This window comes from Haemorhous mexicanus, chromosome 1 (assembly GCF_027477595.1).
Source record: "Haemorhous mexicanus isolate bHaeMex1 chromosome 1, bHaeMex1.pri, whole genome shotgun sequence".
NCBI classification, from domain to species: domain Eukaryota; kingdom Metazoa; phylum Chordata; class Aves; order Passeriformes; family Fringillidae; genus Haemorhous; species Haemorhous mexicanus.
The window spans coordinates 105,107,701-105,122,099 of NC_082341.1; the positions used below are offsets into that span (position 1 = coordinate 105,107,701).

A 14,399-nucleotide genomic window follows, 5' to 3' on the forward strand; every position below is an offset into this window, starting at 1 on the left:
ATTAGGTGAGCAAATACCAAGTTATTTTTAAAGCAAATACCAAGTTACTTTAAACAAAGTTTTAAAGAACTGGAAAAGGCTACATTTTCCAGGTAGAAAAATTCTGTCAGCTAAGAAAAACTAAGAGACAGCATACTGGACAATGTTAATAGGAAGTGCATAAATCTACTGGCATGCAGAGAGGGTAAAAGATGGAAAAGGGCTGTTTTTAAAGAAAGAACATTCCCAAGAGGCGACTTTGAAGGCAACTTCAAGGCTCGCTTTGCTGAGATCCGCACATGGGGAAAGCTGGTCTTCAACCAGCCCAAGGCCAGGTGTGCCCTGCCATGACAACTGAGTTCCAGCTGTTCTCACCTGAAGGCTTCTCGGCTAGCAATCCTCATTTAGGCAACAGCATGGTATCTGTGCAGGCACACACATTCTCTGGCTTAAAGGCTCACTCCTCAAGTGACTAAAGTCACTGAAGACCAAAACCAACATTTGCTGGCTTTGTCCTCTGGTTGGGTTTTGTTTGTTTGTTTGTTGTTTTTAACTAAGAATTATGTTTGTAGGTTCTTTGCAAAAATCTAATTTCACAGCTTTTATTCCCAGGAACCAGACAGTGATGAGAGCCCCAGCTGACTGAAAGCCACCTAGTCATCTTCTAAACACCTGTCCTGCGGGTCTGAGAGGAAAAAAAAAATAAGCGAACCCCACCATACAATCTCTATCTCTCCCTTCAATTAACACATACAATAAAAGGCAGCTTTACTCTGCATTACCAGCATGACTCAGACCAAAATAACAATTACAGAGACAAATGGGGCTGTGTATTCAGACTAACAGTTATACAAATGTTTTCTAAACTAGAATAAAATCAAATTAACTTATGAAGAAAACAAATCTACACTGAGGCCCAAATGACAACACACACGCAGACACACACACACACACACACACACACACACACACACACACAGTTTTGGCATTAAAACTCTGCATAGATCAAAGATGCACTTCAGTTATCAGAGTCCCTCGTGTACAGAAGTCCTGCAGAAATCCAGCCTCCAGCCATGGGACCAGGGCATCAGTGCCCTTGGGGCACTCAGCAGCTGCTGCCCGCAACCAAGCACAAGGCTCAGGAAAACAGAAAAAAGTGAAAGATCTTAAAGTGAAGAGGTCTATGACACACACATACACCTATATATTAGAAACTATTCAAGCTAAGACTCTAAAGATTCTTACTTTTAAGTCCGTTTCCAAAATGCATTTTAAGTGCAATTTGTGCTTTTTCATGTGCTTGTGATGCCACTATCACCTTTTGTCAACTGAGTTCCGGCAGCGCGTGTGCTTCCACGCAGGAACAGCCAGTGGAGAAACACCCCACATGCCACCACACAGGCAGGGAACACTTCCCAACTACTCTCCAGGCCAGTATAGCAAAAATCAGGGCTTACAGACACTTGGTGAACACATGAGTCACCTGTACCCATGAGCACAGTCCTGCTGGCGTCACGCAGACATCATGCACCCAAAGGGTTTCTGCAACAGGGCCCAGAGCAAAATGGTTTGCAGGGAGAATTCCTGGTGGTCCCACGACCCTGCCAGGGATGCGGCAGGAGCCGGCACCACCACCACGAGCGCTCATGGCATTGCTGCAAAAACACCACGGGGGAGTGTAGCCACAAGGGCCCCTTCACTTCAACAGGACGGACCTCCAGGACAGACCTCCAGCATCTGAAAGGATGAAATGGAGAGCGAAAACCACGACAGCCTCACGTACTTGAACAGCGCAGCAGGGGGAAAACATCCCACCCTGCATTTTCCAACGATTTATTGCATAATGTCATGATATGTGACTAAAGACATTTCAGGCTAGAGTGAGGACAAAAATCTCTAGAACGGTAAGTACTGGTGATAACTGCACTATGACAAGGAAAAGAATGGCAGCACTTGGAATCAATACAAATCAACGCATCTGGGAATTGTAGTTTTGCCATTTATGAGAGAAATAGTCTACACTGCAAAATAGCTAAACCTTAAGTGATGGAAAATGCTGGGATTTCATATTTGCCTTCTTCCATCCAAAAGTCTCCAAGACACTTCACTGATACACTGTTATTTGAATGCAAATTATTGCAAAGACAAGTGTCCCTGTATTTTTTGAATTGTAAAAGTCAAGAGATGTTAGCCTAAGTCCTGTCCCCATCTTTTAGCAAACCCAGGGGGAGGGGGCAAACTCCTCCAGATTACTTCTAGGGCTCTATCATTATTCCACAGGTGAAACAACAACATACAGAAGAACTTCACATAAAACAGTTCCCTCATATATATTTTTTTTTAACAGTAAGATAGTGCAACTTTTTAAAACACATTTATCACAACACAAATTAATTCCTTGCATTCATCTAAGCTCTCAACTTTATACCTTGGCACACAGAACAGGAATTTTGTTTCATATTAAAAAAAAAATTCACATCCTGGGAGAAAAAAAAAAGCAAACTGGCCAATTCTTCCCCCATTAATCTAGCAAAACCACCTTCTTCCTTCTGCCATTCAGTGAGTATAAAACAGGCTGTACAAGCCTCATTTCTGTGCTAAGTTAACTTTTAGAATTAAATAATTGAAATAGTTTATTAAAAAAAATAATATATCCCCCCCCTTTCCCCTGAAACACTGCTCATAGACAAACTGAATGGAAGTTTGTATTTCTTTCAATCTGCTTTGCATGCAATTCCCCTGAAAGGAATCAGAAACAAAGAACTGGTTTGCACGTTTGGTTTTACTCAGTTGTACCCCACGTGAAACATAACAGACTGCACCGGAGCTCGGGGCTCTTCCTCCGCCGCCCTGCTTGGCTCTCCCGTCTTCAGTCCAAACGCACCTGGGCAGGTCACCTAGACCAGGTTTCCTGGCTTCCGGTCCTGGCCTTTGCTGGGGACTATTGTGCTCTCTGAATTGTTCTGCTGAAACTGAAGTCTGCTCCCCCTCTGCGAGGAAGGAGGCATGTTGCTGTGCTGGTGATGGAAAAAAGAGGAGCCTGGGTAATGGCCCATGACCTCGCTGTACGTCGGGGGTGGTCCTTCCATCCTTCCATTACTGCTATAGTTGGTTGCACTTATGCCCGAATTGCTGCTGGGTGGGCAGGGACCCCCATTGTACATGGAGATGTCTATCAAGTCGCTATCAAAAATGGTTCGGTTGGGCGGCGCCCTGACGGATTCCCGGTTGAGCTCCATCTGCTGCTCGGGGTCCCGGAGCTGCAGCGTGCACGGGCCCTGGTACGGCGGCGGCTCTTCGCCGTCGGAGAGGGAGATGGTCGGAGGAAGGTCGATCTCATGCTGCATGTAAGGGTAGGTGGGCTGGAAGCGACTGAAACGGTCCCGCTGCATAAAGGATGGGGTGGTAAACCTGTCCCTGGACCTCGGGGCGTACATGATCTGGAACGGGAAGAGAGACACGCGTGACTCCACCTCTGCGCAAAGCGCTGCAGGTGCTCCAATCCTCACCACGACCTGATAAAACACAGAATGCTTCTTTCTGGCCACCTGTCTTAGAGGTTAAACCCAGCACATACCGTGCACACGTGCGGCCACACGCCTGCAGGTGAAGAGGCAGGAGGTGCAGGAAGGATCCAGCACACTCGAGAACAGCTGCACAAAGGAAGCCCAAGGCCCCACATGGCTCCTTCTAGCATTAAAACATTCTGAGCAAAATCAAATGATTGTGTTTCTGAAACCAGGAAATTAATTCTCTCTAGTCTGGGTAATTGACTAGCACTACAACAATGTCCCAGTACTGAATTTCAGCTGCAGTCTGAGCTTCCCCCTCCTACTCAGAGTTAATACACCCCCAAAGAATTCAGATGGTCATTTCAGTACAATTTGTAAAGGCTCAGCGTATCTCACACCTTCACCATCAGAGTGTATCAGGTGTCCTCCTCCCCCTCAGCTCTCAGCCAGAACTCAGCCCCTGGGGAGAACCTACAAAGCTTCTGCATTCTGATGGAAAGTATGTCCTTGGTATATCCAAATCCTGGGGAAGGACAGGCTTTACAAAAGGAAGCATTCAAGATACTCTGTGAGGTGCTGCTGCTCCTCACTTAGTCTGTCCCCGATCTGGACAGACACAGCAGCTTCTCAGACCTAGAGCTATCAAACTGCTCTTCTCTTTTTTGGGTCCCTGCAGGATCTTCAATCCTTGACCTTCACAGATGCAGGGCCAACCACCAGGAAGTTCTGCTGCTTGTCACAGGACAGCTGGACCACTCAGAGCAATACACCCACAAATTATTGCATAGACAAGGGATCTGTGCTAGCTGGAAGAAGGGAGACATTGGTGATATGTGCTGTAAATCCAAGAAAAGTTCAGAGACAAGAGGAACTGGTCTCCCAGCTTCCAATGAATACTCAAATTACTGAGCCACTGTGGGAAAGAGACACACCTCCATCACTTACTTGTGAATGCCTACTATGACACAGGGAGTTGCTGATGGAGATGAGGTGTCAGGGTAGGCAGAATTTCATTCTTTTATGAAAAGGTCTCAGGAATTTATGAAATGTGTGTTAAGGCAGACTTAGATGACGGTGTGAACTCCACTGAAAAAGCTTCCTTTACAAAAAATAGATGCATGTTTTTGAAAGGAACCAAATACACATTACAGGAAAAAAAAAAGAAAGCACTTGGTGAAGATAGTCAGAAATCTGTCAGTACCTCTGAAGCACCCTGGCGTGAAACCGAGCTTTCTGAAGGCCACAAGCACCCCTCCTGAAATGTGGAAGAAAAAAAACAAAAAAAGAAAAATTATTAAATCACATCACCATTCTGCCTCATTATAACAGCTTTTACCAGCAGTCATCTTCTATGGACTGGCTCCAGGAGCCAGGATTGTCTCCAGGAGCTAAACAAGCAACAACCCACCCCCTTTCTTTCCAAAACATCAGCAAAGAGTCAAGCTTGGTCCATTTTGCAAGTGCCAAGATGTCATCCACAGCACCCAGCCCCACAGGCCATAAGGATGCAGCAAGGTGGTGGTGTCTGAGAGTGTGGCAATGCATGGAGATGACAGGAGACACCTCAGCACCTGTATGCTGAGCAGGTACCTGGCACCTCCCAAACCAGCAAGGGTGGCAGGTCTGACAAAGGTCTGCCAGCCAGGATCCCGATTACACAGCACAGGCAAAACAGTTCACAACAAAACCTGGCGTCTGTAATCTCAGTGAAGTGACAGACACACTAAACCCAGGGATAATCTGGTCCAAAGTGCCAGTTGCCCAATTCCCACCATAAACAGTGGTTAAAGCAGCAGAGGTTTCAGCCACTTTTTCAACTACTTCTCCAACCATCTTCTCAGGTCAAAATATTTTCTCTCTCATGCCTTGAAATGCTGTTCTGACATCGTACCAGCACTCAGGGCAGAATAAAGGGGTGAAGAACAGTATGTCAATAAGGGAAAACAGCCTAAGGGATATCATTATTTTTCTTCTCAATTAATTGTTTGGAGTAGCAGTAACTCCTGCAGTGAATTTATTTTATTGAAAAATTTTGAAGCTGAAAAGGACATATCAGAGCAGCTCTAAAGCACAGAACTTCAATTCGGGTGCACAAAGAGAAAACCAAAATATTGATAGTCAAGACTATTTTCTTGATGTTAATTCAAGTTTTACATACATAAGAAATTTCAGGAACTGGAAGGAAAACACATACTGTCCCCAAAAGCATTACCATGTATAGACTGCTTCCAAGTCTTACTGTACTGCTTCTTCTCACCATAGCATCTTTCAACATATTTCAAAAGTAAAAATAGACCCAACTAGATGTTCATCATGACACCCAGAGACCAAATGCCGTCTGTGATCTTGTCAGGAGAGTCCACTGCAGAGAAAAGCTGCTCTAACAGGACTCTCCCACAGGATTCAGCTGCTAAGGGAAATGCTCTGAATAGCAAAGCTGGAACACTTCTCTTCTGTAGCTTTAGAGAGCAAAGACAGAGAGAGGCTGACAATTGCAATTATTTACAACTTCATTCCCCTCTGCAAAGACATGAAAGACAAATCTTATGCAGAGTGGCTTATTTCAGTGCCTAGATGCGGTTCTGCCAGTTGAAGAAATCCTAACTGTGGAACAATATACATACTTGTGCACACATTTCTTGCCATTCCTTCAGAAGGCAGGTGCCCTCATTTTGAAATATCTGAGGGTATGTTTGCACAATTAAAAGCAATCAGGTTATCAGCAGTTGACCCAAAGGGCTCCGAACCCGTTGCAACTGTTTGTAAAACATATTAGTCAAAGCTAAAGTTCTCCATTAACTGCTCCTGAGTTACAGGCTCAGAACAGAGGGAAAAAAGGCAAAACCAACAAGCCAACCCAGAAAGAAATAATATCTACCTCCACCACTCATATTACTTAAACTCCCTTATGAAAAGGAGCTGCTGATGAGGATGTGGGAACGACTTCCATTCTAGGGCCCATCTCCCCAAAGGCAAGAGGGGAAGATGAGCTGAGAGAGATAGTGCAGCATATGGAGAAAAACTCCTTGCATGGAGACAGAACAGGACGTGCGCACTGAGCCAAGACTCCCAGATCTGCCACCAGCCATGCCTAACAGAAATAACTTGTTAGAAGAGAGGAGTTGCCTGTTACTTCTGTCACTGATGCCTGAATCCCAGAACAGTCAAAGGCCCTGCCTGGAGCACTGCAGCTGCTACAGGGATCCCACTGAGTGTAATCAGGGCACTGGGATAGTCACACCTAGATGAGACCAAAGGAGCCCAAAGCACTCCTCACTCAGGACTAGCTACGTGAGAAGGCAAACAGCTTGGGATGCAGTTGAACTCTGAGGCTGTGAGATCCTTAGGATGCAAGGATACATAACGATGTCTTTCCTGTGACAGTATGTCCTACACCTCACCTGTAGCTCCTCCCTTCCCCCTAAGGTTTCCCCCGGAGAGAGCAGCAGACGGAATAAACGATTTGGCAGCAGCCAACCCCCAGCAAGATCTCTATCCCAGGAGCCAGAAGAACTCCCCAAGCAGATGGCTCGGTAACACGTGCTCAGCATACCCACACTTGGAAAATACCAGGCTCAAACACGTGCAGACCAACCCCATGGTTGGTCCAATGACACAGCACAGAATCCTCTCCTCACCAAGGCCAGACTAACTGATCCAAGAGAGAATTTCTGTCCTCCTGAAATCACTGCACCTACCACAGGAGACTTACTACCTTCCTTTCTGAGTCTTTATTTAAGGGAAACTCCCCTTTCTCTGGATAGATATCACCTAACCCTAGGCTTGGTGTCCATCAGCTCCACTGATCTTGGGGTGATGGGAAGAGGTGGAGATGAGAACAAAGTGCTGCATAAGAAAAATATCCCCATGACTACACCCCTCCAATCTGAGACACAGATTTAGGAAATAACATGCAGAGATCACCCTGACCAATCTGGGGTGACTTATACTGAGGGAAAGTGTTAGATCTTGCTCTCTGTTTGTCCCTGTGCTTACAGACCTTCCTTTTAAAGTCTGTAAGCACATGGACAATTAGAGAGCAAGATCTAACCTAAAATGCTTCCCCTGTGTTCATATCAGTGAAAAATCAGATGAGAACTGACAGCATTTGTATTTATATTAGGGATTTGTACAAGTAGTTATCAGGTATGAGCAAATAAGGCTAAACCTGAGCAAATGCAATTTACCCATATTTTGATGAGGGCAATACCTCATCTACCTGCTTCTTATAGACTGTCAATAGCTAGGCCACCCCAACGTGCTCCTTGTTCAAGAGACTGCAGGCATCAGCTTCAATACTTAAAGTAACAAGGAGAGAAAGCTTATGCATTCATTCCCTATAGTGTATTCATTTTTAACACTGTTGGGCTTTGGAATGAAAATCCTAGCACTTACCAAGAACACCAAGCAAGAAAAATCATAGGGATTCACCTATGGCTTTTGCTGACCATTGCCATTTTTTGATTTCACCATAATTTACAGAAATTAACTTTGTGATTAGGTTTTGAAATAGCAGCATCATTTAATAAATCCAGCTGAGTGATTACTTAATTATCTCATGGTGATGATTATTTAACTCAATATTTAGAGCTTAGGAGCCTCCATAAGCCTAGGATAATTTGCTATTTCATATTTTACAAAGCTTTAGAGCCTCCAGAATTAAACAGTGTAAGAATACGACTTTTTTAGAACATTTTTAAACACTGGAGCACACTGGCATCCAAGTGCCTCAGCTGAGCATCAGCCCATTGACAGCCTGCAGGAAAGACATTTACCAGAAGAATGATTTTTAACTCAAGAGAAATTATAGGTAAAAATTTACACTCAGCAAAAAGTTTTCCTCAAACTGTAATAAAGCAAAAGGATCCCTGTGCTTGTTAAAGCTGGGATAGAGTTAATTTCTTTCACAGTAGCAAGCATGGGGCCATGTCTTGGATTTGTGAGGAAAACAGTATTGACAACCCAGGGATATTTTCATTATTGCTGAATTGTCTTTACACAGAGTCAGGGCCTTTTCTGCTCCTCACCTCATCCCACCAGCAAGGAGGCTGGGGTGGCACAAGGAGCTGGGAGGGGACACAGCCCAGACAGATGACCCCACTGACCAAAGGGACATTCCAGACCACAAGGCATCATAATCAGTATGTAGAGCCTGGGGAAGAAGAAGGAAAGGGGGACTTTGGGAGCAAGAGCATTTGTCTTTGCAAGTCACTGTTACACACCATGGAGCACCAAAGCCCTGGAAATGGATGGACACGTGCCTGTCCCTGGGCAGTGGTGAATGAACTCCTTGGTTTGCTCTCCCTATGAAACTGTCTCATCCTAGCCCACGAGTTCTCACTTTTACCCTCCCAATTCTCCACCCCAGCCTGCTGGGAGCAAGTGGCTGTGTGGTGCTTAGTTGCCAGCTGGGGTTAAACCGTGACAATCCCATATAATCCAAACTTTTCTTTTTTTGCTACCTGTTAAGGAGATTTACAGGCTTTCTCCACTATTAAGTTTCTGCAAAATACAACTCTGCCTGAAATTATGTTTTCTGAGAAACACAAGTCAGTTTTCCACTTTCTAAAATACATTGCAATTATTAAGAAGGTCCCTCTTTTCTCCTTAACATATATTTTTGTTTTATTTTTATACAAAAACGTACACGCACACACAAATACACACATTTCTTTTGCAAGTGAAATGTTCCAGATAGCAGTGTAGTTTCTGATTTTGGCCCTAGGTGGTACATTACACCACATTAAAGCAGCAGCTTGCTGAAAACACTCCAGGAAGGCACAAGGGCTCATTCCTCCCAGTACCTTCCTGGGTGATACAGACCACCACAGCTTTGAAGACAACAACAAACACAAACAAAACAAACTATTGTGCTGTGCCCAACAGAATGGTGATATTCCAGCAGGATTGCTTGTTCATTTAAAAGCAATTCCTCAAGGGCAGGAGAGGTGACACTGTCTAACAGAGCAGTGCATGGTACCAAAGAGAAGTACTAGAGAATTATGGAGAGTGCCAAATCCCTCACACAATCTGCCACCCTACACTTACTGCAATTACTCCTGTTACTTAATGCTTTAAAACTTTTATTTCCCCAACTTCACAGCACTTCATCACTTCAAGTAATCTTCATTTCATTCAACTGAAGGGAGTAAGTACTATTATCCTTCCTCCTTTGTTTGGAGATGAAGCAAGTTGCCCAAAGTGACACACTGAGTCAGGTGCCACCCAAAGCCAGCGCTCCTCGCTTCCAGTCCTACCTGCAGATCTCCTGGACAATCCTGCCCTTATTAAACATATAATGACTTTACTGTGGGAGACTTCAAAGAGCAGCAGCCAAGCTTGCTGTCCCTCTTGGCAACACTCCCTGAGGAGAGGCAAGCCCATGTCCCTCAAGGAGACAGCAGGAGAATACAGTGCACATCCAGTCCTTGCCAAATGATGACTGGTGCAAACAAAAAGATTTGGCAAAGCAGGGTGGTCTCCAGCACTCACACCCTCTCCTGGCTGTAGACTGGGTTCTTGTTCCCAGTGGGATTTTCTTTCCTTTGCACATGTCAGTAAGAAAATGAGAATGAGTGGCCTAGGGACACCAGCAGGGAACAGACAGAATAATGCCAATGCCAGTAGGAAATAATTTAAAGGATCAGCAGGAAAGACTAACATTTGAAATAATGACAAATCCCTGAGCTGTCAATATTACTGACTATTTTCTGTCACCCTCCTGATGTTCCCCTTTTATTCTGAAATAGCTGGTACAGGGCAGAGGGGAGTGTTTTTTACAGTTGTGCTCCTGGAGCTCGGCATCCAAGACTGGCATTCCCAATGCAGGTTTAATGCAAGCTGAGCAGCCTGAGCAGCAATGCTGCCCTCGGTGCTGGGAGGCAGGGGCTGGTCAGGGTGAGCATCTTGTGTGATGGATGCAGGGATTAGCTGCCAGAAGTAGGCCTGGGGCAGTACAAGTGCTCAGCACTCATTCAACATCTACTTTATAAAAGAAGACAATGCAAAGACACCAGGACAGGGAAAAGGAATGAAATTAGGAACGTCAGAAGCTCATTAAGTACCTCTCTGTAAGTCAGTTAATCTCCTTCCCCTCAATGTCCCCGTGGAAATCACTGGTGATGACATTATGAGTTAATCATTGGGAAGCAAGATTTATATTTGTTTTGTCCCAGCAAACAGCAGAGTGCCACAGCAGCAGCTCAGCTGCAGCTACCTACATTCCAGCAGGACACTTTTGGTTACCAGCACAAGTGCCCTCCCAATACCAGGTCAACAAAGGCACAGCCAGCTACACTGCAAAAGAGATCTCCCCTGGAGTATCACACACACACACCCTGTGCACACATGTGCCCTTTCAAGGCTGTACATGGCTCTGCTCCAAAATCCCCCAGCACTGCCAGGAGCATCAGTTGCTCCCACACCAGAGGTTCTGCTGTTTCAAAGTGAAGCAGCCGCGGGGCAAGCTCCGGGTGTACTCCACACCCTACGGCTTTTGTATCCCTCTCAGGTGTTCTGCAACCCTTGGCTTGCTCCCAGCTGTGAAGCCCAACACTACTGATGGATAAGCCAGCAGCAGGGAAAGTTCAATATTTTATCCACTGTGATACAGACACTGCTCAACACCTTGCAGGCTCGCTCCAGGCTACTGCTCATGCCAACATGTTTATTGCTCAGCATCTTTCCACCTCTCATAATTAGGACCCCAAAACTCTATTTCTACTAATGTAAAAACAGGGCTGGAATGCTTCATGGCCTCGCTAGGAGAGGGCAGGCAGCATCCTCAGCACTGCAGCAGAGGCACCCACTGCTCCTGAGCACTCAGCGTTTGTCCTGCCCTTGGATGTGATCTGCTTAAGGCCTTGGCCCAATAACCAAGGTAATAAAATACCAAAGACCTGGTGAAAGACTGGAAGATGATACTCCAGAGGAAAGAAAAAAAAAAAAAAAAGGAAAAAATAAAAAGATGAACAGAAAACTGTTTTTACAGAACAGGAATGTAACAACAACATTTAGCGTGCACTTGCTGAAGAGCAGCCTTTTTTTTTCTATGACTGGTCCTTTTTCTGCCCTTCAAACATTAACACTGGTGACTGCAGTGATTTCATCTTGCTAATATTCTAATTTCTGACTTGACCTGAAAGTTGAAATTCTCATTATCATCCTCTTTTATTTTTGTTTTATTTGAGGGTGGGGTTTTTGTTTGTTTGGTGGGGTTTTTGTGGGGTTTTTTTTTGGGGGGGGGGGGGGAGGGGTAAAACCATGAAGAAGTTCAACCCAAAAAAGAAATCCACTAATATCTTTCATTTCATTACTTCTGATGCCTAACCCATGAGTTTTACAGGTGTAAGGCTGGCAATAAAGGCAGCAGGTAATTTAGCTGGTCCCTCCTATTACACTCTGTAGAAGAACCAGAATAAGAGAGATCACTTGTTCAATAGTTGGGCTTTACAAGGCCAGAAACCTGTGCAGTTCAGCCACCACTTAGCTGGTGGAAGGCATGATTACCTAGAAACAGGACAGGCTTAAAGAAAAAGGAAACTGAAGGTAACAAAAGAACGAAAAAAAACAAAAAGTCCCATCTGAACAGGAAAGGCTGGATTCTACATTTTGATACACCTCTGTTACATGAAAGGGTGTTCACTTCAGAGTTCACTCCAGAGCTAGCCAACAGACAAATAATTTGCTTTACCATCTTCTTTCAAGAAACATGTCTGAATTTCCTCTATTTCCATTACCTGTTTCTCTCCCAAAAAAAAAAAAGACTTAAGTCACAATAATATTTTCTTCTTGTGCGTGGCACAATAAATGAATTTTAGAAGTGTATAACCTGCATCTCACCACTCACACTATCCATTATCTTGTGCAAGCCATTCCACTGTGGACAATGAGAACAGACTGGTCATTTGCAGTTTCTCACCACAGAGCACTTTAGTTTTCTGACCCTCATTCTCTGCACATTGCTTTTAAGGTTTGCACTGCACAGCCAGTTTCTATCAGAATTTCCTTCTAACACCTGACACAAAAGAAAATTCAAAGTTTTTGACATCTGAACTCAGAGACCTGTAAGTCCCCATCCTCCATAAGCATGACCTTCTTCTAAGAAGAGCTGCAGCTTATCAGAAATTCAGATGAGTAATAGTGATGACAAATCTATACCAAAGGCTTTCAGAGGAATTAGTAACTGGTTCTTGCCATCCCCTCATCAATTCCCATGAAGTGCTCACTTGGCTGTGATTATCATTACTTTTAATGGTGACATCAAACTGAAACTGAGTCAGTGTTTTAAAAATGATTTAAGATCAGTTCTGGGTACTAAAGCAGCTCCCAAGTCCCTGCTGCCAAACTGCACGTTCTTCTTCACAAGAAGGCAAAGTTTTCTCCCTTGTGCCCAAGAGAAAAAAAAACCAAAAAACACTGGCTGTGATAACAGACAATAGTAATGAACCATACAAAGGAAATAATGGGTTATTTCATGCATTTGACAGCTAACTACAGTTTAAAAAGATTTGTGAAGATGAAAATGCATTTCATTTATCTCAAACTATTTCACTTTAGGCATCTCTAGCAATTATAGCTAACATTTTTCAGACAAAATTGAGGGTCTTTAATTACAGTGTCCATTTCAAAGCAACATTCAAATTAATCTAGTCAATTTTTCCAGTCCTCAAGTCCATGAGGTTAAGGTTTGACAAGTTCCAGTTTCATCCCTAACCAAATTAGAGCTAACCATTCGTACACTACCGAAGTGCCAGGCAATGAGACAGCCTCTCCTTGAGGAGTCAGCTCCTTTCCTCCCCCTGCAGCCTCCAAGGAAAGAGCAATTCACCCCAGCAAAATGGCACAGGTGATGTACTAAGAGAGAGCTTTGGGAACCCTGCATTGTCCCACTGTACAGCTGACTTTCAGGAGGGAGCTGCCAATTGCCAGGGGGGCAGCTCCACAGCAGCCCTGTGGCTTCTCTGCCTCCCCTGCTGAAATCTAACCATAACAAAAAAGCAGAAGCAAAAAGCTAGCAATTAGTGTTCAGCCAGAGCAGTCCCCTGAGGCCTCTCACCATTACCTTGGCAGCTCCCTAAGGAGCACAAAGAGGGAAGAAACATAAGACTGGAATGGATAGAAAGGTGAGACTGTGGTGTTAGACCTGGTGTAAACCATTATGATCACATATCTCAGTTACAATCCTGCTTTTTTTGACCACAAAAGGAAGCTCTGAACTCAGCACTGTTACCAGGAATTCAATGCATCAAAAGGTGACTTCATAAATGGCCTCTCGGCCATCACAGTCAGCAAAGAGGCCAAGGGCACCTCTCTGGGAAAAGCACATCAGAAGGAAGGACCTCTCTGCAACACCACAGGATGCTGCACGGCTTGTGGGGGATTTCCCAAGGTCAGGGACACACTGTGCTTAACCCTCACAAGGGAGCAGAGCATCCCACCAGCAAACTCCTGGCTCACAAGGAAAATCAGGTGTTCATTTACTGTTGGGTTGACTAAACACACTCAAAGTGCTGACTGAGATTCCATCTCAAGCCTTTCACTCAGTAACAACACACCTTAAGCACACCAGGTCCTTGGAGAGATGTTTTTTCTAGCCTCTTTTTGCTGTTTTAGTGAAATAAAATTACATTTTCCTGGACCCTTACTGGGACAGTGGTTTTGATCCAGCAAACAGCCATGGTAGCTTCACAAAACAGTAACAGAGATAAAACCCAGGATATCAGACAATATATGGAAGTCATAACAACAGGTATTTCAAATCTTTGCACCCCAGCTAACCTCCATTCATTCCCCTTCCACACTCCGCTCTCAAGTTACAGCAGCAGCAAACACAATGTTCCATCTAAGCCTCCACATACAAAATGAATATAGGTTACATGAAACATAGCAGGGTCTAAAAAAAACTGA

General features: G+C 44.4%; 1 protein-coding gene across 3 annotated transcripts in view; it reads right to left on the bottom strand.

The window, feature by feature from the left end:
• Positions 1-2,298: 2,298 nt before the first annotated feature.
• Positions 2,299-14,399, bottom strand: part of LDLRAD4 (low density lipoprotein receptor class A domain containing 4) — a 273,393-nt gene continuing 261,292 nt past the window's right edge. For all 3 annotated transcript variants that reach the window (XM_059857624.1, XM_059857644.1, XM_059857634.1), the window contains 2 exons: positions 4,693-4,746; positions 2,299-3,419 (listed from right to left, as the gene is read on the bottom strand). In XM_059857624.1, coding sequence (XP_059713607.1) covers positions 2,877-3,419; positions 4,693-4,746 — 597 coding nt within the window. In that variant the 3' untranslated portion in view covers positions 2,299-2,876. The remainder of the gene's footprint in view (positions 3,420-4,692; positions 4,747-14,399) is intronic.